The sequence below is a fragment of the Chiroxiphia lanceolata genome, chromosome 3 (assembly GCF_009829145.1).
Source record: "Chiroxiphia lanceolata isolate bChiLan1 chromosome 3, bChiLan1.pri, whole genome shotgun sequence".
Classification (NCBI taxonomy): Eukaryota; Metazoa; Chordata; class Aves; order Passeriformes; family Pipridae; genus Chiroxiphia; species Chiroxiphia lanceolata.
Window position 1 is genome coordinate 998,229 of NC_045639.1, and position 24,363 is coordinate 1,022,591.

The 24,363-nt window shown below is 56.8% G+C and overlaps 1 protein-coding gene across 4 annotated transcripts; it reads right to left on the reverse strand.

Moving 5' to 3' along the window:
• Positions 1-615: 615 nt before the first annotated feature.
• MERTK (MER proto-oncogene, tyrosine kinase) lies at positions 616-19,303 on the reverse strand. 4 transcript variants are annotated; one of them, XM_032683866.1, is made up of 19 exons: positions 18,995-19,303; positions 14,540-14,894; positions 14,209-14,309; positions 13,902-14,075; positions 12,572-12,658; positions 11,845-11,960; positions 9,312-9,495; positions 8,911-9,062; positions 6,302-6,452; positions 5,830-5,950; positions 4,622-4,707; positions 4,434-4,529; positions 3,983-4,063; positions 3,622-3,714; positions 3,384-3,502; positions 3,056-3,165; positions 2,742-2,901; positions 2,303-2,439; positions 616-1,153 (listed from the first exon to the last, which is right to left on the reverse strand). In XM_032683866.1, the coding sequence occupies exons 1-19, from the start codon at positions 19,062-19,064 to the stop codon at positions 673-675; spliced, it is 2,874 nt and encodes a 957-aa protein (XP_032539757.1). In that variant the 5' UTR covers positions 19,065-19,303; the 3' UTR covers positions 616-672. The 4 variants fall into 4 exon arrangements, with proteins under 4 accessions (XP_032539757.1, XP_032539755.1, XP_032539756.1 ...); XM_032683864.1 differs by having other exon boundaries at positions 5,830-5,983; XM_032683865.1 differs by having other exon boundaries at positions 6,302-6,455.
• Positions 19,304-24,363: the final 5,060 nt, after the last annotated feature.

Consider the following 24,363-nt stretch of genomic DNA (forward strand, 5'->3'; position numbering starts at 1 on the left):
CCCTGGAGAGGCGGGAGGTGCTGCACAGAGCGCAGAGTCCGGCTCCAGTCGCTGCCTGAAGGGAAGCAGCAGAAATTCCCCCAAAACAGAGAATGGGCAGCAGGGAAGGGCCAGGCCATGGCTGGGGGGCTCCAGCCCTCCCGGGACCCCCCCTCACAGACTCCTATTTCCCCGTTGTTGCAACAGGACTGACGGTTCCTCAGCACGTGGATGGATGGGAACCTGTTCTCTGGGAGAAGGGAATGCGGAAGCACACACTGCTCCTGTTGGGGTTCCTGCTGCCATTTTCCATGATTTCTGGCAGCATGAAGTCCCCCAGCAGGTTCTATAGTGAGAGCCCAGACCATCCATAGGGCTGCCCATCCCAAAATCCTCAACGCACGGTGGAAAAGTGGGAAAACACCAAGCCCTGCAAGGCTCGCTGCCCCCTCAGAGTGTGGGGCACTCCAGCCCCTCGGCACAGCTTGTCCCACCCTGCTCTGGTCCTTCTGGGAAAGAAAAACAAACGGAAAAATAATTACAGCGTCGATTCCAAACCGTCGGTACTTCAGCCCAAGGAAGGAGCTCCCGGGAAGGGCTGGACTCCGCCAGGAAAACCGTGCAGGAGATAACAAGTAAAAGAGACGACCATTTATTAAAATACACCCTCTGTGTCCTTGTCCTGGTGCCCGCTCACACCTTTCCCGGGGGCACTTCCGAGTCCTCCCCGCGGCTCTCGGCCCGCGGCGGCTCCGGTGCCGGCAGAGCCGGCCCGCTGGCCTGGCTCCAGCGGCTCCCTGGCTCCGAGCCGGCCCCGGGCAGCAGCGGGACATAGGGATCCTCGGCCGGGCCGCCCAGCTGCTCCTCCACCACGTACCTCGTCCCCCACGGCTCTCCGGGATGCACATCCACGGCCACCAGCGCCGCCTCCGCGCCGGGAGAGCCGGGCTCCGACACCTCCCCGGCGTCCAAGTCCGAGTCCACCTGCGGGAAGCCCGAATCCTGGGTGGAGTCCGGGCTCTGCTCGGGTAGGCTGGTATTGATGTAGATGGCCTCCCCCGAGCCCTTGGAGCTGGGCAGGTTCTCCAGCAGCTTCTCCAGGTGGACCTTGAGCTGGGAGAAGGTGGGGCGGGTGGCAGGGTCGGCTCTCCAGCACGCAGACATGACTTCGTACCTGGAAATGGGAGAGGAGCATGGTTATCTCAGAGGATCCCAGAACCCCAGACTGGTTTGGGCTGGAAGGGACCTTAAGGCCCATCCAGTTCCACCCCCTGCCATGGGCAGGCACACCTTGCCCTATCCCAGGTTGCTCCAAGCCCTGCCCAACCTGGCCTTGAACACTCCCAGGGATGGGGCAGCCACAGCTTCTCTGGCAGCCTGTATTTCTCTGGATAAGGGACATATGGGGTTAATTCCCAGCTTCCCTCCAAACTGGGCAAGCCTCGAGCTTTCCATGAAAACAAAGCGAAAACAACTCCCTCTGCTCGGGCTGTTTCCAAAGGGCAGGGATTGATCAGCCCAAGCTGCTGTCAGAAGTGTTACAAGTCTCTCCCAGCACAGCCCTGGGATCTGTTCCCTGGGAACATCCCAGTTCTGCGTCAGGGGTGCCCAGTCCCTCTCTTGGCAGGTGCCTGCTCCCAGGCTGGATGTCAGGGAGCACTGGGAGCTCCCAGCAGGTCCCAGCTGGGCACACGCTGCCTCCCCAGCCTCAGGCAGGCAGGATCTAAAAAGGTTCCTTTGCTGCTTCCTTCAGGAACAGGCACTGGAAGAGGAGCCTTTTAGGAAACGTTGCACAACTCAGTTTATCCGGTTTGGATTCTTAGCCACGAGGAGATTAAACATTTTCAGCTCTAGTGGCACCAGAGAAAACTCAGGAAGGAAACTCGGGGAAAAAAGCCTTTGCTGAGCTGCTCAGAAATCCAGGTTCGAGGTTTCCAGATTTGTGGATTTGAGGCCATGAAGGGCCCTAGAGGGAAGTTTTGTGGGGCACAGAGGAGCATCACCAGCCAGGAAGGACCTTCTGGCTAAAACTGTCTTAACCAAAAAAAATAAAGAAATAAAGCACTAAAAAAATCTCATCCCTGACTGCTCCTGGTGACCTCAGCACGTCTGTGCAAAACAAACCATCACTTCTCCCTGGGGGACACCTGTTGGGATTTTTGCCTGGAGTTCAGCTGCTCTTCCCTCCCTGGGTGACACAGGGAGGGTGACACAGGATGTGGCTTCCCTTAGGCACATCAAAACTTGGGAGACTGAGCTCATTCCTGGGATACTTTCATATCCAGAACGCGGTGGAGCCCAGGAGCGGGGTTCCGGTACTCACAGCTCGTCCGAGCAATCCTCGGGCTTCTTGAGGCGCTGCCCGTGGAAGAGGAACTCGTAGATCTCGTGGTTCTGCACCCCCGGGTAGGGCGTCATCCCGCGCGTCGCGATCTCCCACATCGTGACGCCAAAGGCCCACTGCGGGGACAAAGGGAAAGGACAGCGCTGAAAGGACACTCCGGGGGGGAATGAATGACCCTTTTCATGGGCAAAGGTCACTGCCCGGCGTGCCAGGCACAACAGGCAGAGCTGTCACCCTCCCAAAAACCGGGAATAACAAGCGCTGGCGTGGCAGGGGCGAGCGGCCGTGGGGACAAACCCACGGCAGGAGGCCGGGCCGGCAGGGAAAGGTCACCCACAGCCTCCTGCTCCTCTGGCACTTCCAGGGAACGACAACAGCTGGAGCACAGGATTTGGTTCCCAGCTTTTCCTCCACCTACCACGTCGCTCTTGGTGGTGTAGACGCGGTCGGCCAGGGACTCGATGGCGATCCACTTCACCGGCATCTTGGCTATCCGGCCCTGCCGGTAGTAATCCCCGCTGTAGATCTTCTTGGACAAGCCAAAGTCTGCCACGCACACCGTCATGTCATCCCGCAACCTGCCGGGGGAAACCACGGAAAGCTCCATCCCAGAGCACGAACCCGAGGCTGAGCTCTGCCTCCCGAGAGCGAGGGAGGTTGTACGGGAGGGAGCCGAGCCGGGCCGTAAATCCCCCGGGTTTCCCGCCGGCGTTCCCAGGGAAACAAACTCACATGCAGTTCCGAGCCGCCAGGTCCCTGTGCAGGAAGTTCCTGCTGCTCAGATACTCCATCCCCAGGGCAATGTCCACCATGAACTTCACCAGCGTCTGCAGGGGCACAAACTGGGAAGGGAAGGTGGGGATTAGGTAGCGTGAGGCCTTTGGGAAGCACGTGGGGGTTGATCCAAAAGGCTTCCCTGTCCGGGGCTGCCAGCTGACATTCCAGACATTTATCCCCCAGATCAGGCCATTCCCTGAACCACGAGCCTGCAGGAGCTGTGGAGGGGGGTTCCTTTCCCACCCCGATCCCACCTTGCTCCTCTGCTCCGGGTGCTCCCTACCTGGGGGGCCATCTCCAGCCGGGAGCGGAGCAGGAAGCTGTGCAGGTCCCCATATTTCATGAATGGCAGGATCACCATGGGCTTGGGGATCTGCTGAGAGCTCAGCTCGATGCACACTCCTGGGAAAAACACAGACAGCTTGGAAAAGGCACCACAGTCTCCCATGGATCCGTGCAGGATCCAGGCCAGGCTCCCCAGCCCAAATCCCAGCTGGAGGGCAGGGAGTGACGTTCCATACCCAGGAGCTTGATGACATTGGGATGGTCAAAGTCCTTCATGCATGCTGCTTCACTGAGGAACTCCTCTATCTCCCTCTGGGAAAAGTTATCCACTGGGAAGCAGAGAAAAAGAAGGAGGTTTAACACTGAGCATTGCTGCTGCCATCTCCCCTCACAGCACAGTTCCTGCATGGGAAAGGGATCACCAGGATGGCTCCACCATCCTTGGATGTCCGATAGGAATGTCCCTTCCTGATGGCACCAGGAGCTGTGGCAGAGGGGCCACAAATTGGTGCCAGGATGCTCTTCCTGAGAGAGGTAGTGGGAATGCCAGCATCCAGTGGGATAAACACAGGCCTGGGAGGACTGGGAATTACTTACACTTCATGGTCTTCACAGCCACCTTCTGTGGGACACCTTCGGGCTGGCTGAGCCGTCCCTCCATCACTGATCCGAACTCCCCTGTGCCGGGGGAAAGAAGAAATCCCTCTATCCACAGCCCAAAGCACCACCTTTCAGGACACTGCTGTGTCCCTGAAAAGATGGAGACCTCATCCCCAAAAAAGCCTGGGGAAGGCTTGTTCCTTATCAGTGAACACAAGGAGAACAACCTGGGCTCATGGAAGGTTTTCTGCCTGTGGCAGGAATTTGGAACAAGATGAGTTTTAAGGTCCCATCCAACCCAAACCACTCCAGGATTCCGTGATTCTGTGAACCCAGGGCACTTGGTTGCCTTGTCCCACCATCTCCCCATATCCCCTGGAGCTGGGGGTGATGTAGGGAAGAGCAGCAGCCCCATATCCCATATGTCCACTCCCAGCTCTCCACTCACCCTCTCCCAGGACCTTCCCCAGGCTCAGGGCGTTTCTGTCCACGACCACATCCTGCAGCTTCTGCTGGAGTTCCCTGCTGACTCCCAGGCTTCCCACTGCAGGAGAGGGGAACAGCAGCTCAGTCACCTCCAACCCACTGCCCCAACCCCCTGAACCTCCTTGCAGAGGGATAACAAGTCACCCTTACACGTGAGCTCCACGGCTCTCCGGCAGTAGGACTTCTTGGCCGTGTAGCTCACCGCCAGCTCCAAGTCGTTCCCGCTGAAAGCATTCCTGGTGGGACAGAAACACACCTTGCTGGGACGCGTGTGGCTGCTTGGATGAAGGAATTGGCTACCCGTGGGATCCATAGGGAAGGAGGAAATGCCCGTTTTTCATTTCCCCTTGGCTGGACCAGCTCCATCGCCTGCAATGTCCCGGCAAAATAAACGAGGCCCGGGTGTCAAGGAGTGAGTCACAGAGGTTTTGGGGAGGAAATAGGATACTCATTTCCTGCTCCAGGAGCAGTCTGTGCCGGAAGGAATGCTGCTGGAGACACTGCACAGCCCCTCTGCTACAGGGCCCTGCTGAGGTCCAGCTCTGGGGAGCAAAAACAGGGCAGGATGCTCCAGGGTTGGAGCAGGGAAAGAGTGACAAAACTACACCAGTCCAGAAAGGGATCCTTACACACTACCAGTTTCCAAACTGGGAGCACGGGGCAGTTAATGCCACTTGGGAAGTCACAAGGATGAGTGAGTAGTGTTGGCTTATTGTAGGGGAACACAGCCCTTTGTCTGTGTTATTTAAACAACACTGGGCCATGGAACCGGAGCGTGGGATGAGGCAGGAGGGGTTTCTCCAGGCCACAGGATATTATAGAATCATGGAATACCCTGGGTTGGAAGGGACCCACAGGGATCATCATGTCCAGCTTCTGGCCCTGCCCAGGACACCCCAGGACACAGCAATCCTACTCTGTCCCTGAGAGTGTTGTCCAAACCCTCCTGGAGCTCTGGCAGCCTTGGGGCCGTGCCCACTGCCCCGGGGAGCCTGGTCAGTGCCAACCACCCTCTGGGGGAGGAACTTCTTCCTGAGATCCAACCTAAACCTCCCCGGACACAGCTCCAGTCATTCCCTCAGGTCACAGAGAACACATCTCTGCCCTCTCACCTCCATGTCAAAACAACCCCCACACCAAGTTGCACTTCCCTCTAGAAATAGGAATAGTGAGCGAAAGGTGAAGTGCTGGGCAAGGAAGGGAAGGAAATACCATCACTGTAGCAAAAATACACTTGGTCCCTCACCACAAAAAATGCCACTTGCGGCAACACCACCAGTCCTGGAGAAAGAGACCTTGTCCCCAAATCTGCTGGCCACCCACCCACCCGGGACCCGCCCGGTTCTCCCTCCCCTTACCCATATTTTGTTTCCACACATCGTTTCTGGATGACCACGGACAAGCAGAGGATGAGCCCGACAGCGACGGTCCCGCAGATAAAGCCCAGGGCCACGACAAAGGAGTCGGCGTTCCCAGAGGCTGGAGTCAAAGATGGGGCTGAGGTTATTAATCCTAAGAAAACATCCTGTTAATGGAGTCGGTGGGACAGTCAGCCTGCAGCACCCAGGGCTCAGGGAAGGAATTCCCAGGGGCTGGAGCCGAGCCCAGAGAAGGGTTACGTGGGAGGAGAGGGAATGAGGAGCGAGGCTGCACGTGGAGAGCAAGATCTCCTGCTCCCAAATGACAGTCCCTGCTCCTTGGCTGGCAGGGGAAGTGTCCAAATGAGGATGGAGGGATGGCAAAGGGCTTGGCCGGGCACGGGAAGCACGCCCTGGGTGCTTCCCATCATCCCACCCTGCTCCCCCGGGGCAGGGACGGGCATCTCCTTACCGGTGCCGGGGATGAAGATGTCCACGGGAACGCTGAAGGGTCCCACCCCTCCCTTGGTGACGGCGGCCACGCGGACGGAGCAGGTGGCATTGGTGGCCACCACGGGCAGCACGGCCACGCTGGAGTTCAGCCGCACCTCGGCAGAGACGTCCTGCTGGGGACGGGACAGGGAGAACACCCTGGGCTGGGGAACGCAGGGAGACCCGGGCATTCGCTGAGAACTGTCCCCCTGGCAACCTTTGGAATTGGCTTTGCTTTCCCAGCCCGGAGGAAACGCAGCGCTGGGCTATTTAGGGAGAAGAATGGCCCTGTGTGCAAGGGCCGGATGGGATCGGGAAAGGAGCCGGGCAGCGTTTCCCGTTCAAATCCTCGTGGTTTTGGCCCTCTTTGCTTCTTAACAGCAGCAGCAGCACCGGCAGCCTGAGCCAGGAAAGAGGCAGGAGAGGGATCCTGCAAGGATTGTGACCCTCAGTCCTCCCTGTGGCCACTGCAGCCCCGTGAGCCTCGGCACCTCCTGCACGCTCCTGGTGGGATTATCCGAGCGCTCCGCCCACATGAAGCATGTCTTAGGGCAGGTATTTTCTGCCTGTGGTTTTTGTGTTCAGCTAATTATATTTCCAGTTTTAAGGACTGCTTCCTTAAAGCAGGACACTGCCTGGCGTCGTGTCCCATAGCACAGGTCTTGGGAAAAAACACGGGAGTCTTTCCCTGCAAATTCCCTGCTGCTTCCTGGTTGTTTTCAGCTCAGAAAAGTGCTGCTGCCTGCTGCTGCTCTCTGCCGATTTCCAGCTGCAAAACAGCTGCCCAGCTGCAATCAAAACATCTGGCAGGCTGTGCCCAGCAGAGCCCGGCTCCTTCATGGACATCCCACAAAAAAGCAGGAGCCAAGAGGGATCAGTGGGAGAGCAGGAGGGAGTCAGGAGACGAGGGGGATTGGTGAGCAAGGAGGAGGGAATGGAGCCAAGGGGGATCTGTGGGAGACAAGGAGGGAATCAGGAGACAAGGGGCATCAGGGGGTGAGGAGAAGGGAATCAGAGCTGCTCACAGGGAGCCAGTTTCTGTTCCCAGTCCCACAAAAGCCACGGGAATGGATGTGAAACACCCCAGCTCCATGAGCGTTTCTGCATCACTGGGCAGTGGTGGGAGCTGGGACCTGCTGTCGCCCCCATTCCCACATTCCTGCCTTCCTCCAGCATCCACATGAGATCCTTTCCCTACCAGCAGCCTAAAAACGCCCCGGGATCCTTCCCTGTCCCAGAGGGCTCTGCTGTGTCAGCTGAGGACAGACCCTGCTGATGTCACAGACAGTGAGCACAAAGCAGGGCAGACCTGCCAAATCTGATGGGGTTTTTTAGGAGTTTTGTGGTGGTTGAGGAATTCCTTCACGTCCCAGATGCAGCAGCCTTGGCTCAAACAAGAGCTGCCGGTTTAAGAGCAAAATAAACCGACTTTTTTGAGTTTTCCTGGTTGTGGAGAGACCTGCAGGTGGCCCTGTGACACAGAGATCCGGCTCCCCCATGACTTTATCCTGCAAAACTCGTGGTTATTTTGGGGCACTCCATATTTAGCCTGTCCAGGGCCAAAACTCGGAGACTTGGTGAAAATGATTCTGCGAAATAAGAGTTGGAAATGACATCAGAGATCATCGAGTCCAGCCTTCGGAGGAACTTTCTGAGGAGTTCAAAGCTCCACTGCACATAAAGCACGTCACTCTCGTGACTCAGGCTCCTGTTAAAACTGAGAACTGGAGAAAATTTCCCTCCATAAGCACTTGAGTGGGGAAATGGATGAAAAAATAACAACAACAACAACAAAAAACAGTCTCCCAGGGCTTAAAGGGCAAGGGCAGGGTTTGGCCCTTGTGCTGGGCAGACGACAAAGCCGTCAGCAGGTTTTTTTTTTCCCCTGCTGGTCACAAGATCAGGATATTGTTTCCCTGGCTTTATTCAGGCTGCATCTATATGGGCTTTTCTTTTTTTTTTTTTTTTTCCAGAGGAGCAAAAGGAGAACAGAAAATGCAGCATCCTACAAAATTAGGGGGTGAGTCACAGTTTCCACGCCGGGTTCAGGCTGCCACAAGCCCAAACCACAGGGCAGAGGCGACAGCTGGACACATTATCCAGAGGTTCCTGCCCTCTGGCAGAGCCTGGATTGAGGCTCTTGTGCCCACAGAGGCCAGGCCAACCTCGCCCTAGAAAATTCCTGCAGGCTGCTTCCCGAATCCTGGAAAAGGCAGGCAAGGGGTTGCCGGATGATTTCACGCACTCACAGCCAGGGCTTTGGCCCGAAGCGTTCCTCGAGCTCTGGAACTCTGTGCTGTGAGTTTGCAGAGGAGCTAATGCACGGGATAAATCCCACCTGAGCAAGGAGCAACTCAAAATCCAGGGAATACCCTCTCCCGTGCGCCTTCGGATTGACCGCAGGGCCGTGAGTTACACAAACACACGAGAGGGATGGTTTGCATGGCAGAAATCCAGAGGGAAGCACGAGGCAGCACAAACAGGCTCCAAAGGAATATACGGAAGCACCAGGACCGATCTGGACATCCCTGCTGGGTTTTTTTTTTCCTTAGGCTTCAGCCCTTCTTCCCCGTTTCCCCAGTGACTCACCATCCCCTTGGAGCTCTGCCACCTGTACCGGACATGGTATCCCTGCAGCTCCCCGTGGATCCTCCCCAGGGGTGGCTTCACCCACCGGATCTCCAGGGAGGAGCTGGATTCGTTGAAGGACACCGTGACGTTCAGTGGCGGCGTGGTCGGAGCTGCAGGGATCGGAGGGAAAGGAGGTGAGGGGATGGGTGAAGAGTCTGATAGAAAATCAGCCAGGAGCTGACCAGAAGTCCCATGGTATTTCCTTCAGCCCATGATGGCCGATGGGGAAATTTCCTTTCCCAGCCCTGTGAGCCACCACGACTCTGGAGCAGCATCTCATCCAGGGAGCCCTGCACGAAGCACAGCTGCTTTTCCCAGGGCAGGGAAACCCTTCCCGGTCTCCACTCCCGGTTTCCTACCTCCCTCGGTGGTGCTGGCGGATACCCAGGGGCCGAACGCCGACCAGCCGACCTCGTTCCTGCAGGAAACGCGGATGTTGTAGCTCTCCATGGGCTCCAGCTGCTGGATGTGGTACCCGTGGGGGGGCACCGACGTGCTGAAGAGCAGAAGGGAGACGTTGCCTCGTGGAACGGCTTCCTCCACCTTAATTGGAACAATCGGCCCACAAACAGGGATTAGTCAGCGACAATCCCTGCAGGGAAGCAGGAATTTTACGTGGGAAAACAGGATCCGGAGCCCTGCCTCCCATCAGGGCTGTGTTCCTGCACGCTGGAGAGCTGATGGCAGGTCCTGATGGGACCCAGGAAGAGGGATCCAACATGTGTGGAGAAGGCACCCCTGCAGCAGGGACGTGGAAGAGATGTTGGGGAGGAGGAGGGAGGGAGCAAAAGGAACCCTAAATAAAATGACCGGGCAGCACACACCAAATAAACAAAATAAAGTCCTTTTTCTGTGCAACACATCACTGGAAAACAGGATTTAGTGCCATTGGATGCCATGGGATTAATCCCAAGCTTAGTCAGGCTCCATCATTACATTTGGCAGCATGGATGAATTCAACATCCCAAAAACAAGTCCTGCTTTTTGCAGGAAGGTAAATTGCCCTCTCTCCAAAGGGCTGGATGTGGAGCCCCCATGGAATTGCCCACACAGCCCCTGCAAGCTCTCCAGGACGCGCCTCTTCGTGGGAAGCACCACCTGAGTGGGATGGTGGGAGGAAAGAGGAAAGAGCAAGAACAAGGAACACCAGTGAGCGTGAGACAGTTCACTCGGAAGACAACCCAACCCACAGGATGTGCTTCAGTGTGCCCCACGTGCAGAAGGTCCTGCAGTCCTCTCAAAAGCCTCCATCCAGGTGTTGGGATGGCAGGAGACCTACCCTTGTGCTCAAGCAGCAAGAGCACCCCCCTGGGTATTCCAGGAGGGTCTCAGCATCAGTGTTTTCCAGCCAAAATGAAAGGGAACAGCCTTCAGCCTCAGGTTGTCGTGTCTTTCCACGGAGAGATGCCCAGAAATGCTCCAAGTTGCTCTTTGCAAGCCTGGAGTTGCTGCAGCCACTTGCTTGTCCTGGTCAAACACTTCCCAGCCAAGCAGCTTTTCCACTGGAGTTTAGAGGGGCAAGATTCCCTCGGCTCCACACTCCTTACAAACACTGGGAAGGAGCTGAGGGGTCTCCTGGAGAAGTCAGGGAATGCCACCTCCATGGGCAGAGCCCGTGAGGAGGTCCCCAAGCTGTCAGTGACCAGGGAACACACACGATGTGTCCCCAAAAGCACCGCCGGGCCCAGCTCTTGTCCTGAGCATCCAGCTCCATCCTCAGCTCATCTTCTGGAGAGAGTCCATCAGATCCGTGCCTTTTTTTTTTTCTTTTTTTTAAAAGAAAATCAGGATGTTTGCAAACTGAAAGCGCTGGAGCTCGGCCGGTGGGACAGCTGAGAGTGAGTCACTCGGGCGGTGGGATTATCAAAGGGGACAGGAGTGAAAAGGGCTGAGTCACGGCTGTGTCTTTTTGCCAGAAATCAGCTCTTGTTTTCCAGTTTCAGAGGCTGTTTCCTACTGACAGCCCGTGAATGTTGTGTCAGAGGAAATTCCTTGGCTCTCCACCCCGCTTCCCAAGCTCCAGCTGGAAGGCAGCAGCGGCTACCATGCTAATATTAGCTCTGGTACCTTCCCTCCCTGGAACTGCTTTCACTTTTACCTGCCTTCAAACACCTCCTCCAGCCACGTGTCACCTCAGCTGGAGTGGAGACTATCCAGGATAAAAACCATATCTGTGAGAGCAAATGGGCTTGAACTGGGAAACCAGCCACGGAGAGCAGGTGGAAAAGGTCTGCAGGGCATGGAAGTGGCATTCCCTGACTTGTCCAGGAGGCAGGCAACCCCTCAGCTCCTTCCCAGTGTTTGTAAGGAGTGGGGAGCTGAGGGAAACCTGCCTCTCTCCAAACCCCACTGGGAACACTGCTGGTTTGGGAAGTGTTTGACCAGGACAAGCAAGTGGTTGCAGCAACTCCAGGCTTCCCAAAAAGTTCCTTGGAGCATTTCTGGGAGTCTCTCCATGAAAATGACAACCTGACTGTCTTGCCCATGAGGAAAGGGACTCCAAGAGAGCTGGGGAGGGGCTTTGGAAAAGGGCAGAGAGTGAGGGGACAAGGGGGAATGGCTTCCCACTGACAGAGGGCAGGGCTAGATGGGATATTGGGAAGGAATCCTTGGCTGTGAGGGTGGGGAGGCCCTGGCACAGGTTGCCCAGAGGAGCTGTGGCTGCCTCATCCCTGGAAGTGTCCAAGGCCAGGTTGGATGGGGCTGGGAGCAAGATGTCCCTGCCCATGGGACGTGGGCATCACAAGGTGATCTTTAAGGTCCCTTCCAACCCAAACCATCCCAGGATTCCAGGAAATCCGTGCAGTTCGTGCCAAACACCACCGACTCCCACCTGCCTCAGAGCATCCATGTGAGGGGGGCTGAGGGACGGGGGGAATCCTGGATATTTACCTGGACCCTGCAGCTGTTGAAGGCAGAGAAGGCATCAAAGCCCGGCTCCCAGGAGATCCCGATGCCGTGGGCTGTCCTGTTGAGGACACGCACGCTGGTGGGTGCAGATGGGATTCCTGCAGGGAGAAACCAAGGACACTCAGCTGGAGGACGTGCTGGTTTTCCCTGGCAGCTCCTGGGGTTCAGGAATGACCCCCAGGCACAGCCCTGGCTCCGGCTGCTGCGTCGTCCCCCATCGGAGTCCTGCGGATGGGCCGGACCACCGGACAGGGAAGCACAAAAAAAGGTCATTTTCAGGACTATTTTGAGCGTGTTCTATATTTGTGAGCGCTCCGGGTTGCTTAGAGGCAATGACATATTTGGGGAACACCTTCCTCGTGTTGCCGGAGTGGCTCCTGTTAGGAATGTCAGCAATTTCCACCATTTCCTGTGGAAAATTGTGAGCGTTCGTGAAGGAAGGAAAAGGGTGATACAGCCCTTCCTAAACCCAGGGCTGACAGTTCTGCTTTCAAATGTGCCCTTTGGTGCTTCCTCCCCGAGCCCGGGATGATGGAACGGATGCAGATCCCGCTTTAAACACAGGATTAAAACAGGGAAAAAAAAATAAGTCTGGGAGTCCTAAATGGGATCTCCCCTCAGCTTGTGCGGGGTGAGTGCTTGGAAGTGTGGAGAGCTCCTGCTTGGACACACGGGTTTAGCAGGGAAAGGGAGGGTCCCGTGGCCTGACCTTTGACGTTGACCTGGCCGGGGCTGGACGCCGTGAGCCCTTTGCTGTTGTGGGCCTCGCAGCTGAACAGCGTCGTCTCATCGATTCCTGCAGGGAGGAAACACGTCCCTGTGCACTGGACACGCACCCAATCCCACCAGAACCCTCCCGCCTTCCTCCCTTAGACTTCACCACCCTGAGCAGCACAAAAGGCCTGTCATTCACACGTGTGGCACTCGTGCCCGGGGGTGACCCCACGGCCCCACTCAGCCCCATCCCACGCCGGGAACACGCGTGTGCCGCCAGAGCGGGGCCCGGCACGGTGCGTCCCTACCGGGCCCCTTGCACAACCTCCCCGGGGAACAACGTGCTCTGCCCTCAAAAGGGGAAAGGCAGAAAGCAGAAGAGCCCCCGGGCTGGGTCGGATGACTGATTGCTTGTCAAAGATTGCTCAAATCTCCAGCTGATCACGGACAAGGACCCCTGGAAATACCCGGGGAACGGGGGGAGGGGGGAGGGATGGCTGCTGGCTTCCCCCTGGGCTCAGCATTTCTGGCTCTTTTGCCAAGGGTTTACTGGAGGTGCCTCCTGGTTGCTGCTGCCATGGACGTGCCATGAGTGCTGGCTCATCCCAGTGCTCCTGGGCCGGGAGCAGAACTGTTCCAGTGACCCAACCGAGCAAGTGCCAGCCGGATGCAAGGACATCCAAGAGGAATGAGTCACTTCTTCCTGCTTTCACTGCCCTTTAAAGGCCACCTTTGGATGCCAAGACCAGTCAGTTATAGCCTGGCTGTTAATTAACTAATGGCCTTCTCCTCACAAGCAAAGGTAAAAAATCCCCTCTCTTTTGCCTCTGCACGGAGGGTTTTACAGGACACGAAGGATTTTTCTCCCTGTGCTCCACCGGCTGGAATGGAGACACACTGCTGGGACCACCCCAAGCTCTTCCAGAGACATGGAAAGGGGACCACCAGTCAAGCAGCCCATGAGAGCAGCAGTTTCTTGTCAACACAGCCACACACTGAAGGAAAAAATCTACTTCTTGCTCAGGGAAGGGCCATTTGAGCATCTGCCTTTTCCAAGGAAGAAATTTCTGGCAGCAGCCAGAGGGGCTTGGATGGGGTTTCCTGGGCCATTCACTTGAGAGTTGGCCTCAGTGGTCCTTGTGGGTCCCTTCCAACTCTGATTTAAGAGTGGTGCCCAGGGCTGCGACAGGAACACATACACCCTATATCCCTATAACAGGAGCACGAGGCCAGCGGGACCGGCTCTGAGGCGACACGGGGCACCTTCCCACCCTGCCCTTCCTTCCTGCCGCCACCCAGAGGTGGCACCACCCAGCTGGGCTCACCTGGCACGGTCAGCACGGACGGGGAGACGAGGGGCTGCTCGTTGAGGCGGACGTTGTTGCGGAACCAGAAGATCTGCACCGGCTCCGGCGGCCCCACGGCCTGGCACGTCAGGTTGAACGGGCTGCCCCTGCTCACGTTCAGCCTCTCCGGCTGCCGGATGAAGTGCGGGAGGCCTGGCCAGGGAAGCGACTCTCAGTGCCAAAGGCACAGGCCAATTCCCCACCGGGATTCCCCGTCCCTGGAGAACAGCTCCCGGCTCGCGGCCCCCGGGGACGCCGCTCCGCGTCTCCCTCCCCTCCTGCTCACCTTCCAGCTGCACCAGGATGGGATCCGACACCACCTCCGTGCCGGAGATGTTGAGTTTGCAGACGTAGGAGCCGTTATCCGAGCGCTGGGCCGCCAGGATGCTGCCGGAGGGAACGGAAAGCACGTCGGGGCTCTGGAGGCCACGGCAACGCTCCAGCCCGGGGATGGGTTCTATCCAGCACCAACCACCCCACGGCACACACCGGGATAACCTGGGCTTGCAAAGCCAGGCTTTGGGAACCCTAATCCCAGTCCCAAACCCCTGCTAGTCATGTGGCAGTCCCTCATCAGGCATCTCTCCTTCCCGCCCGGGACGGACAGCAGCGCTCACCTGAAGGTGGAGGTCATGGACACCTCCTCCTCGTCGGGAATCTCGAAGTGGCTGCTGGCGATGCGGTCCAGCGCGTGCAGCTCCCTGCCGTCCTTCCACAGGGAAATGCCGGGGGCGTCCGGCCGGAGCAGCGCCTGGGGCACTTTGATGGAGCAGTTAAAGGTGACGTCCCTGTGCTCGTTGATTACGATGTGTCGCACCGTGGGGTTGAACCTCAGCTGTCCCGGGGAGCTGCTGGGGGGCTCCTCCCCGGGGCTCCGGCGTGGCCAGTGGCCAACGGTGGCCACGCCGTGCTCCGGGCGGTGGGAATCTGCCAACAGGTCCAGCCTCGCACCTGGAGTCTGGTCAGCACCGTCTGCTGAAGAGAAGACCTTGGGTTTGTCACCGCCAGGCAGCAAGTCCCCCCCCTCCAAAACCCTGCTGAGGGCCTTCCAAGAACAACTAAGAGCAGTTCGTTTCCAAAAATACAACACCTCTCAGACCTCTCCCAGGAGCCCCAGGGAGGAAACGTGGAGCAGGGGGTTGTCCCAGGGCTGACCACGCACAAGCAGCACCTCCAAAAAAGCCATTTTCAAAGCTAAAGAAAACACTCAGCTACGTCTTTTGGGGGCAGGGCAGAGGCAGGAGCTATTCCTGCTGCACTGCACCCCTGGGACTGGAGTATAAAAGGATCCCTGGGCAGCAGGAATTTGGGACTTTACACCAGCAAGCCCCTTTCAGGGCCTCATCTCAAGCGTTTTCAGCTGGGGCAGAGGAAGAGCTCCCGACAGGAATTTCACTGATTTTAGGCTCTGCTGGTGATGCCATTCTCTTCCCAGGACAGGGGAGCTGCTCCAAGAGCGGGACATGCTCTGAGTCAACTTTTGCTAAGTTAAGTGCCTCCACTCAACTGCCTTTCCTGGGAAAATAGCCGCAGTCAGACAAAGAAATGCCTTCAGACAGTGTGTAGGAGCCAGCTGCTGTTTAGTGCTGCTTTTCTAGAGTCTTTTCCCACATTTTTTCCCAAGGGAATGCTATTTACCAGCTCCATGCCCCCACCTACAAATCATAAAACAGTCCTATAATGGTGTTTTCCCCCTCCCTCCCAGCACTTCCCACCCAGTCACGGCCATAGTGAAAAGCAGCTCCATACAAAGGAATTCCCTCCCCAAAAAATGTATGTTTTTATAGAGATGAAATCCAGAGGATACACCACGTGTGGGTGATTTTACTGGACCATTTCTGAGCTTCCCAAGGCTTTCACAGCCATCAGCAATCCCAGGCCGAGTGCTAAGTCTCCCTTTCAGCAAGCAAAGGCATTGTGCCAGACAGGAATCTCAACTAAATTAATTTCCCTCTTCCAAGTTAAAAACAAACAAAACAAAACAAAACAAACAACTATTCACAGTTTAAAAAAAAGAGAAAGAAAGCACAACCCTTTTATTTGAACCTGAGCTCGGGCTGAGTTTGGTTTGGGGCAGGTTTTAGGACCTCAGACATCAAACAGCAAGTTTTTAAAGCTACGTCACCGCTGTTGTGAGTAATGGGGCACGAGCCTGGTGTGTTTTCCCTGGAGCCAAGAAACACAACCGAATTTTCAGGCTGGATATATCTCCCTTTGCTAAATCACTGGTTTTAACCCTCAAGAAGTGGTTAAAACGTGAGGACAGAAAGCAGGGGAGGGTTTTTTAAGCCCTGCGGGGTCCGGTGGTGCAGAGGGGAAGGGGGAGGCTCTCCCTGGCTCCCCTACCACACAATGGGCTTCCCTCGCAGAAAGAAACAAAAAGACCCGAGGCTTTTCCAACCTGCTTCCTAAGCCTCACATCCCAACACAAACAAAGGCCATGTGACTGCTGCAAAACCCAGCGGGACTTCCAGGGACGTGCTCTGCAACAAACCCCCCCCCCCCCATCCCGCCCCGGCAGCTCCCAAGGGATCTGCCAAAAGCAAACAAGGGAGCGACCCCGAATTCCCTTCCCTCCCCTGCTCTTCCCGGAGGTCACTCAGGCTGGAGCTGCTCTCTCTGCCTGGCACAATCCAACCTCAAAGTGCTGTTTTCATGCTCCATTTGGAGCGTTCCGGCTCTGGCCGGAGCAGCTCCCCCAGCTCGGACCCCTGGCCTGGGAGTACATGTATGTGTGCCCTGGGGTGATTTCTGCTTCCCTGGGCTGCTTCAAGCAAAGGCAGAGGATCTCAGCCTTGTTTTTTACACTAATTAAGCGGGAAGAGGTGTTTGCCAGCCCAGGAATGAAATACTTTCCCCTCTGACTCATGTAACAACAGGAATTTCTCGTATCCAGCGCTGTCCTTGTGGGTATCCCTCCCACCCGCAGAAGTTTGGGATGTGGATATCATGGCATCTCTGCCCTGTGTGGCAGGGCAGCCCTTCCCTGCATCCAGAGCAGTTAGGCTGGCTCCAGAGTGCCAGGCTAAAGCCAGGGAGCTGCAAGCCCGGCGTGCCTGCGTGGGTGCAGGAGCAGCTCCTGTCCCAACCACAGCCTGGCCTGAGGGAAAAGCTGGCGTGGAAATCCAACCCCCTGCAAGTGCAGCGCTGCTCTCAGAACACCTGGGATCACAACAGAACTCAAGGGCCAACAGAGACACCTCTTTCTGCCCAGCCCAGAAGGCCCCACGTGCCTTTCTCCGTTACTGCCCTGGAGAACAGAGTTGTAGCAGGAAAATCTGGCAGGGTACTTCATTACGGATCAGAAGCAACAAGCAGGGAGCTGCACACCCCGGGACTGACACAGCAAGGTCTTCTGCTGCATCCAAGTCTGCCAAAAAGCTGGCTGCATCCCTAGCCCTGGAATTCCCGCTGCTGGAAGTAGTTCACCTGCTGGCACAGCTTTCTGCTCAGGCACTTGTTGAGCAGAAAGAATGAGGAACCCCTGCCTGTGGGGTTTCCTGCTCCCCATCCCCTGGGAGCTGTGGCAGACCTGGCAGTGTCAGATTAATGACTCTGTGATCTTAATGATCTTTTCCAAGCCAAACGATCCTGTGACTATAAGAAGTGAACTTCCCCCTGGAATCCAAAGAGACCCTCAGGATTCAAACACCTGTTGTATAAACCAGCCCAGGATTCCTGGTTACATCCACTGCTGAGTTCCCCCTCCCCTCTGCAGGCTCCTGCTGTGACAGAGTCAGGGCTTTAACTCCCCCCTGCCCAAAGCAAACACTCGCATTCCTGCCTTCCCTGCCAAATTCCATCTGCACAGCTACTCTGGGACCCCCCAGCATCCCTGACCGGGGGCTGTGGACCCCCAGCAGCTCCCAGATGTCAGGCAGCCCTGATCACAGGACTTTGGAAGTCCAAAAACTGCTTTATCTCCACATTTCTTTCTGCACGTGGAGCTGAAAAGCCACCAAACTGCCAGCACTGCAAAGGACCACAACCCGGGGTGATTCCCGATGATTTCTCCCAGCACTGCTACGCAGCTGGCTCATGGCTAATGGGATAAATCCCTGATTGATCTGTCACAGTTTGTGGTCCCTCACTGTCGTGGTGTCCCCAGCAGGCAGCAAAGTGCTAGGACAGGACCACACTGCAGAGGCAGAGCTGTGTCCCAGAACAACCAAACCCCGTGTGCCAGGATGGCCAAATCCTGCATCCCAGGACAGCCAGACCCTGTGCGCCCAGTATGCCAGGACAGCCAGACCCTGTGTTCCACAACAGTCAGACCTTGAGTCCTGGGACAGCCAGACCCAGTAAACCAGGACAGCCAGACACACTGTTCCAGGAGCAGCCAAACCATATGGCCCAGGACATTCAAAACCCACGTCCTGGGACTGCCAGACCCCGTGTGCCAGGACAGCCAGACTCAGTAAATCAGGACAGCCAGATTGTGTTCTCCCAGGACAGCCAGACCCTCTGTTCCAGAACCAGCCAAACCATATGCCCCAGGACATTCAAAATCTGTGTGCCGGGACAGCCAGACCTTGTGCCCTGGCACTGCCAGACCTTGTGTGGCAGGACAGCCAGACCCTGTGCCCTGGGACTGCCAGACCCAGTGAACCAAGACAGCCTAACCCTGTTCTCCCAGGACAGCCAGACCCCGTGTGCCAGGACAGCCAGACCCCGTGTGCCAGGACAGCCAGACCCCGTGTGCCAGGACAGCCAGACCCCGTGTGCCAGGACAGCCTAACCCTGTTCTCCCAGGACAGCCAGACCCTGTTCTCCCAGGACAGCCAGACCCTGTTCTCCCAGGACAGCCAGACACGCTCTGTTTTGCGGCGCCGCCAGAAACCCGCAGGGAAACCCCCGCGGAGCTTCTCCCCGGGGTCCAGCCGTGCCGGGATCCGCGGTGCCCACGGCACAGCCCGGCCGCGGGGTTGAGCGCCCGGAGAAGCACCCGCGGCAAAAGCTCTCCCGCGTCCCGCATTTAAAGACCCGTCCCCCATCCCGAGGCCGGCGTCCCGAGATCCCCTCGGGATGCCCTCGTGCCCCCCCTACGCCGCCGGGATCCCTCTCGGACTCACCGGCCCCTCCGCGGGGCGGGCGCAGGGCCGCCAGCAGCGCCCAGAGCAAAGCCCAGCGCCCGGTACCCATCGCCCGCCGCCACCGCCACCGCCACCGCTCCGTCAGTGCCACCAGCACCGCTCCGTCACTGCCACCGCTCCGTCAGTGCCACCAGCACCGCTCCGTCACTGCCACCGCTCCGTCAGTGCCACCGGGACCGCGACCGGGACCGCTCCGTCAGTGCCACCGGGAGCGGCACCAGGAGCGCTCCGCCAGCGGCCCCGGGCCGGGCAGCGGGACCGGCTCCGCTCCGCCGCTCCCGGGGGCCGCCAGCGCCGCCGCCCCGCCCCGTCCCATCCCATCCCGTCCCCGTCCCGTCCCGCCTCCAGCGGGGCCCCGCGGGGGAGGCACCGGCGGCACCGGCGCTGCGGGGCTCAAACCGCGCCCCCGGCGCTGCCCCAGCCGTGCCACCAAGTGCCACATCTACGCGTCTGCTTAATTCCCCCCCCCCCCCCCCCCAGGGATGGGGAGTCCAGCCTGTGCCAGGAATGGAGAGCCCTTTGGGCAAAGGATTTTTTTTTCCCGGTGTCCAACCTAAATCTGCGCCGGCACAGCTGGAGGACGTTTCCTCTTCACCTGTTGCTTGTTAACTGTGAGCAGAGCCCGAGTCCCACCTGGATCAAATCTGCTCTGCCCCAACCCCATTAGTGTCCAAGGCCAGGCTGGATGGGGCTTGGAGCAATCTGGGATAGTGGAAGGTGTCCTTGTTCCAACCCCAACCACTCCATGATTCAATGACTTGTAGAGAGCGAGAAGGTCCTCCCTGAGCCTCCTTTTCCTCAGGCTGAGGCCCCCCCCAGGTCCCTCAGGGATTCCACGACAAAACCTGCATTTCCTTAGCAAAAATATTGACCTTCTTTTTGTCTGGCACGGGAAGGAAAAGATGGAGTTTCTGGGCATTCCAAACCTGCCGCAGCGCTGGCCTTGCATGAAGACATTTGGGACCAAACCAGATTGAGGGCATGAGCATTTCCCCCACCACAGACCTGAAAGGACTGGAATCTGGGGAACCAGGGCTCGTTGTGACTGAAATAATCCAGTCTGAAGTCTTTCCCAACTGGGAAGAAAGAACTTGTTAAGTTCAGTTAAAAAAAAAAAAAAATCACTCCCAGGTTTCTTTGACTTGCAAAGCTGCTTATTCACTGCACATTCCCAGGCACTGGTGACAGGGACTGAATTTTCCTCCCGGACCAGCTTCCCACATCTTGAAGCCATTAGCAGCCGAGGAAGGGCACGTGGCCCTGGGGGCCCCGAGGAAAGGGGAGAAGGAAAAGCTGCTGCAAGGAGTCAGAGCATCCTCAGCAGTGCCTAAGATCCAGTGCCTTCCATGCAGCTCCAGCAGCATCATTCTCCCTCCAGATTTTTGGCACATTCCCTGTGGATCCAGCATCGCTCAGGGAGAAGGACAAGACCAGGGGACAGGCATTTGTCCCGTGCTTGTCATTTGTGGTCAGCCTTTGGTGCACATGGATGCACTCTGTCTGGCTGCATTCCTCACTGGCTTTGTGATTTCTGGGAACAAAGCAATGGAAAGGCCTTGGGACTTTCTGGTTGCAGAGTGGAAACAGCCCCTTGCATTGGGATATTGTCACCCCACTGAGACAGGGTGAGGAAGAGGGGCAACGTCTGCAAAAAAAGGATTATTAATAAAATAAACAACGAGAACACTCGGGCAAGTAAAGAGGATTTAAGCAGCTCCCTAAAATCCCCTAATTTGGGTCACCTCTTTACAGCAGGTTGGTTTCTGCTCAGTGCTGGTGCTCCAGCTCCAGAAGGTTTGTTGCACAGCTTGATGGGAGGAAGAGGCTGGTGCATGGAGAGGGAGGAAGAAGCGGGAGAGGAAAAATAGGAGAAGCCTTCAGGTGAGATTTGTGATAGGAAAGGCCTGGAAAAGCAGCTGGAAGGAGACAGTCTGACCACTCTGGCTCTTGGGTTGGGGATGTGCAGCTTCCACCTCACTGCCATCCCCCCGCTCCTTCCCTCAGCACATGGAATACAGGAGCAGATGATGGATTCTCAGAGCCCAAACCCAGCAGTTGCTGGGGGTGTCCACAGAAACTGCTCCTGGTTTTGGCCCCAAAACACAGACTCACCATCCCCAAACAGCATCCCCTGCTCCTGCTGCCTGGGGCTGGGAATCACTTGGCATTTGGCCCTGGAAATACCTCCTGGGGTGGTGGGAGAGGGAAAAAGGCAACTGATGTCAAAGGAAGGAGAACTGGAATGGAGGGAGACCCTTTCATGGAAACAAAGGCTGCCTGTGTGAGCACCAGGATCAACCCTGAATCAGCTAAACCAGTCACTATCCAAGGTTATCCGATCCATCTTCCAGCCATCCTGGCGAGGAGGGGCCACAGTCCTTTGAAATCCGGGTTTTCCAGCTGTGTTGGTATTGTATGGACACTGTGTCCTCCTCCGGAGCTCAGAGTTGCCTGTCCTTATCCTCACGGGCTTCTCCTGCCTGGGTGAGGGTTTTAACCCTCTCCTGATCCCATCAGCAGCTCCATGGGTATCCCGAGCTTTCCTTTGGCAGGATCCCAGTGCTGCAGGTGCTCTCCGAGGCACCCGGAGCATTGTGGTGCTGGGCTGGAGCCTGAATTTCATCCTTTGGGGGTTTTCTGCAGTTTCACTTCAGAGCATCGACCCTGTTTGCTCACAAGACTATTTGGACACTTCGGAGTCAAAACAGTCCTTGTGAAATCGGATGGTTTAGCAGAAATGGCCCTCAGCAATCGGGCTTGGGGATGTTGTTTACTGAGCGTTTTTTTCCCCCTTTGCTATTTCTGTGTTTTTATTTTCATTTTGCTAAATCCCTTTTTTATTTCTGCTTCCTCTTTGGGAAGTGTTTTTATTTCGATTTGCGGGAGCTCCTGTCCTTTCCAATGCCAAACTCCTTTGGCAACACGTCCTTAGCCGAGGGCAGCTGCTCTGTTTGTGTTAAATGTTAAACCCCAGGCACAGGATGCAGCTCAATTTGCAGGGAAAACTGAACATTTTGTGATGCCACTAAAATGCCTTTTTTTTCTCGCGCCGCTGCTTTGGGCACTGGGACACGTTACGTCTCTTACTGGGCACATCCTGTCCCTTGGCTCAGCTGGTTCTTCCAGGGACAATTTCTCCTGGTCTGCAAATCATTTTGCAAAAGCAGGAAGCCACCTCCAAAGGTTAGACACTGGCTTTTTCCTATCAGACTTCTCCTTTCTGAGAAAACAGTCACAACTGGAGCCAAGGATTCCCCAAAACACACACTCTGGAACCCCAGTTTCAAATATGTTTTCGATTCTCCCGCAGCTTCTCCCTTCTCCTTTGATTATTATGAAACTTAAATCTTGAAAACAAATCAGCCCCGTGAGAAACTGCGCTTTCAGTTCCCACACAGGTTTTAGAGAGCAGGGTTATTGGAATACTGGGGAAGGAATTCTTCCCTGTGAGGGTGGGGAGGCCTTGGTACGGGTTGCCCAGAGAAGCTGTGGCTGCCCCTGGATCCCTGGAAGTGTCCAAGGCCAGGCTGGATGAGGCACAAGTCCTGTGAGGAGCAGCTGAGGGGAACTGGGGGGGCTCATCCTGGAGAAAAGGAGGCTCAGGGGGGACCTTGGTGCTCTCTGCAACTCCCTGACAGGAGGGGGAAGCCGGGGGAAGTTGGGCTCTGCTGCCAGGGAACAAGGAACAGGAGGAGAGGAAACAGCCTCAAGTTGTGCCAGGGGAGGGTCAGGTTGTGTATGGGGAAAAATCTTTTAATGGAAAGGGTTTTAAAGCCCTGGCACTGCCTGACCGGGGAAGTGGTGGGGTCACCATCCCTGGAAGTGTTGAAAAAGAGTGGATGTGGTTTAGTGGGGAACACGGTAGTGCTGGTTGACAGTTGGACTTTATGATCTTAAAGGTCTCCTCCAACCTTAACAATTCCGTGATTCTGTGATCCATACCTTGTTTAGGTGGGCAATGCTAAAGGTGACAGTGAAACAAAAGAGGTAAATAAAATCCCTGTGCAGAGTATGAATGGCCAAAGGGCACTGCTGCAGGACAGCCTTGCTCGCTGCCAACGTGTCTGTGTGGGGCAGATGCTGGGGCTGGGTTTGGAGCTGGTGTAAGTCAGCAAAGCCCAGACTCACCCAGAGTTACACTAATCCATGTCACGAGCATCTGGAATGTCGGGAAGAGGGTTGTACAGCGTGCCTGTGGGTGGCTGCAGAAGTCCTGTGAAGGAGTTTCTTAAGCACCATATCACAGAATCCCAAAAGGTTTGGGTTGGAAGGGACCTGCCATGGGCAGGGACACCTCCCACTATCCCAGGTTGCTCCAAGCCCCATCCAACCTGGCCTCGGACACTTCCAGGGATGGGGCAGCCACAGCTCCTCTGGGCTAATGCCCATATCTCAAACACGGACAGCTGGATAGTCATGGAGCTAAACAAGGATTGCTGGGAATAACAGACAAGGATTGTTGGTAACAACACGCTGCAAGAAAGAACAAGATGTGACTGGACAAGGGAGGTAGGGTAGGACTTTTCCAGTCCAGGGAGACACAACAAAAGACACCATCAGCACAAAAGTGGGCTGGAACTGGGGCTGGTGAATTTTTCTCTTTCTCTCTCTCTTTCCCCCTTTCTTTCTCCCCATCTTTGATTCATCTCTTCCCTTGTCTCTCCCCTTTCCTCACCCCTTTATCCAAACCCCACTGCCATGTGCTCACACAGTAGCTCAGGGACTCGCACACCGATTTCCACGCCAAAGTGTGTAATTTATTCATGAAACCTCGCGATTTTTTTTTTATTATTATTATTTTTTTTGCGGATCCTCCGACTTTCGCTTTTTCCTCTGGACGATGGAAACTGCCGGGTGCTCCCTTCCCTCCCAGGGCGGGACGCCACGTTGTGCCAGCGCCTCACCACCCTCGCGGGGAAGAATTCCTTCCACGTATCTCCAACCTAAACGGGCTCTCCGTCAGTTTAAAGCCAGCCGAGGACAACCCTCCGGGCTGTTCGCTGGCCGCGCTCGGGAGAGAAGGCGCCGAGCGCTGATTCCTGAGGAGCGAGGGCGCTCCACGCGGGCAGCGCCCACGGGAGGCGCGGGGCGGGGGGGGGGAGCAGCCACCCAACCCCTCCGCTGCCCGTGCTAACGCTCAGCGTGACTGCGCGCGCCGGGAGGCCACCTGGGAGAGGATTCCCGGCGGGATGATCCCGGCGGGAGGGGCGGTGTTCCCTCCTCAGGGAGGCGGCGGGACCCCGGGTCGGACCTCCCTCCTCCCTCCTCCGCGAAACGCCGCCATGGCGGCTCCCGGCAGCACGCGCGGCGCGCGGGGCAGGGCGGGATCGCCAAGATGGCCGCGCCCG

What these genes read in the sequence shown, in the direction of transcription:
- MERTK (XM_032683863.1), bottom strand. Translation starts at nt 19,064, where the DNA reads ATGGGTACCGGGCGCTGGGCTTTGCTCTGGGCGCTGCTGGCGGCCCTG. An exon ending in GTCCGTGCTGACCGTGCCAG is followed by an intron (nt 12,659 to 13,901) that starts GTGAGCCCAGCT and finishes TCCTCCCTGCAG; the next exon opens with GAATCGATGAGACGACGCTG. An exon ending in GAGAGCCGTGGAGCTCACGT is followed by an intron (nt 4,530 to 4,621) that starts GTAAGGGTGACT and finishes CCTCTCCTGCAG; the next exon opens with TGGGAAGCCTGGGAGTCAGC.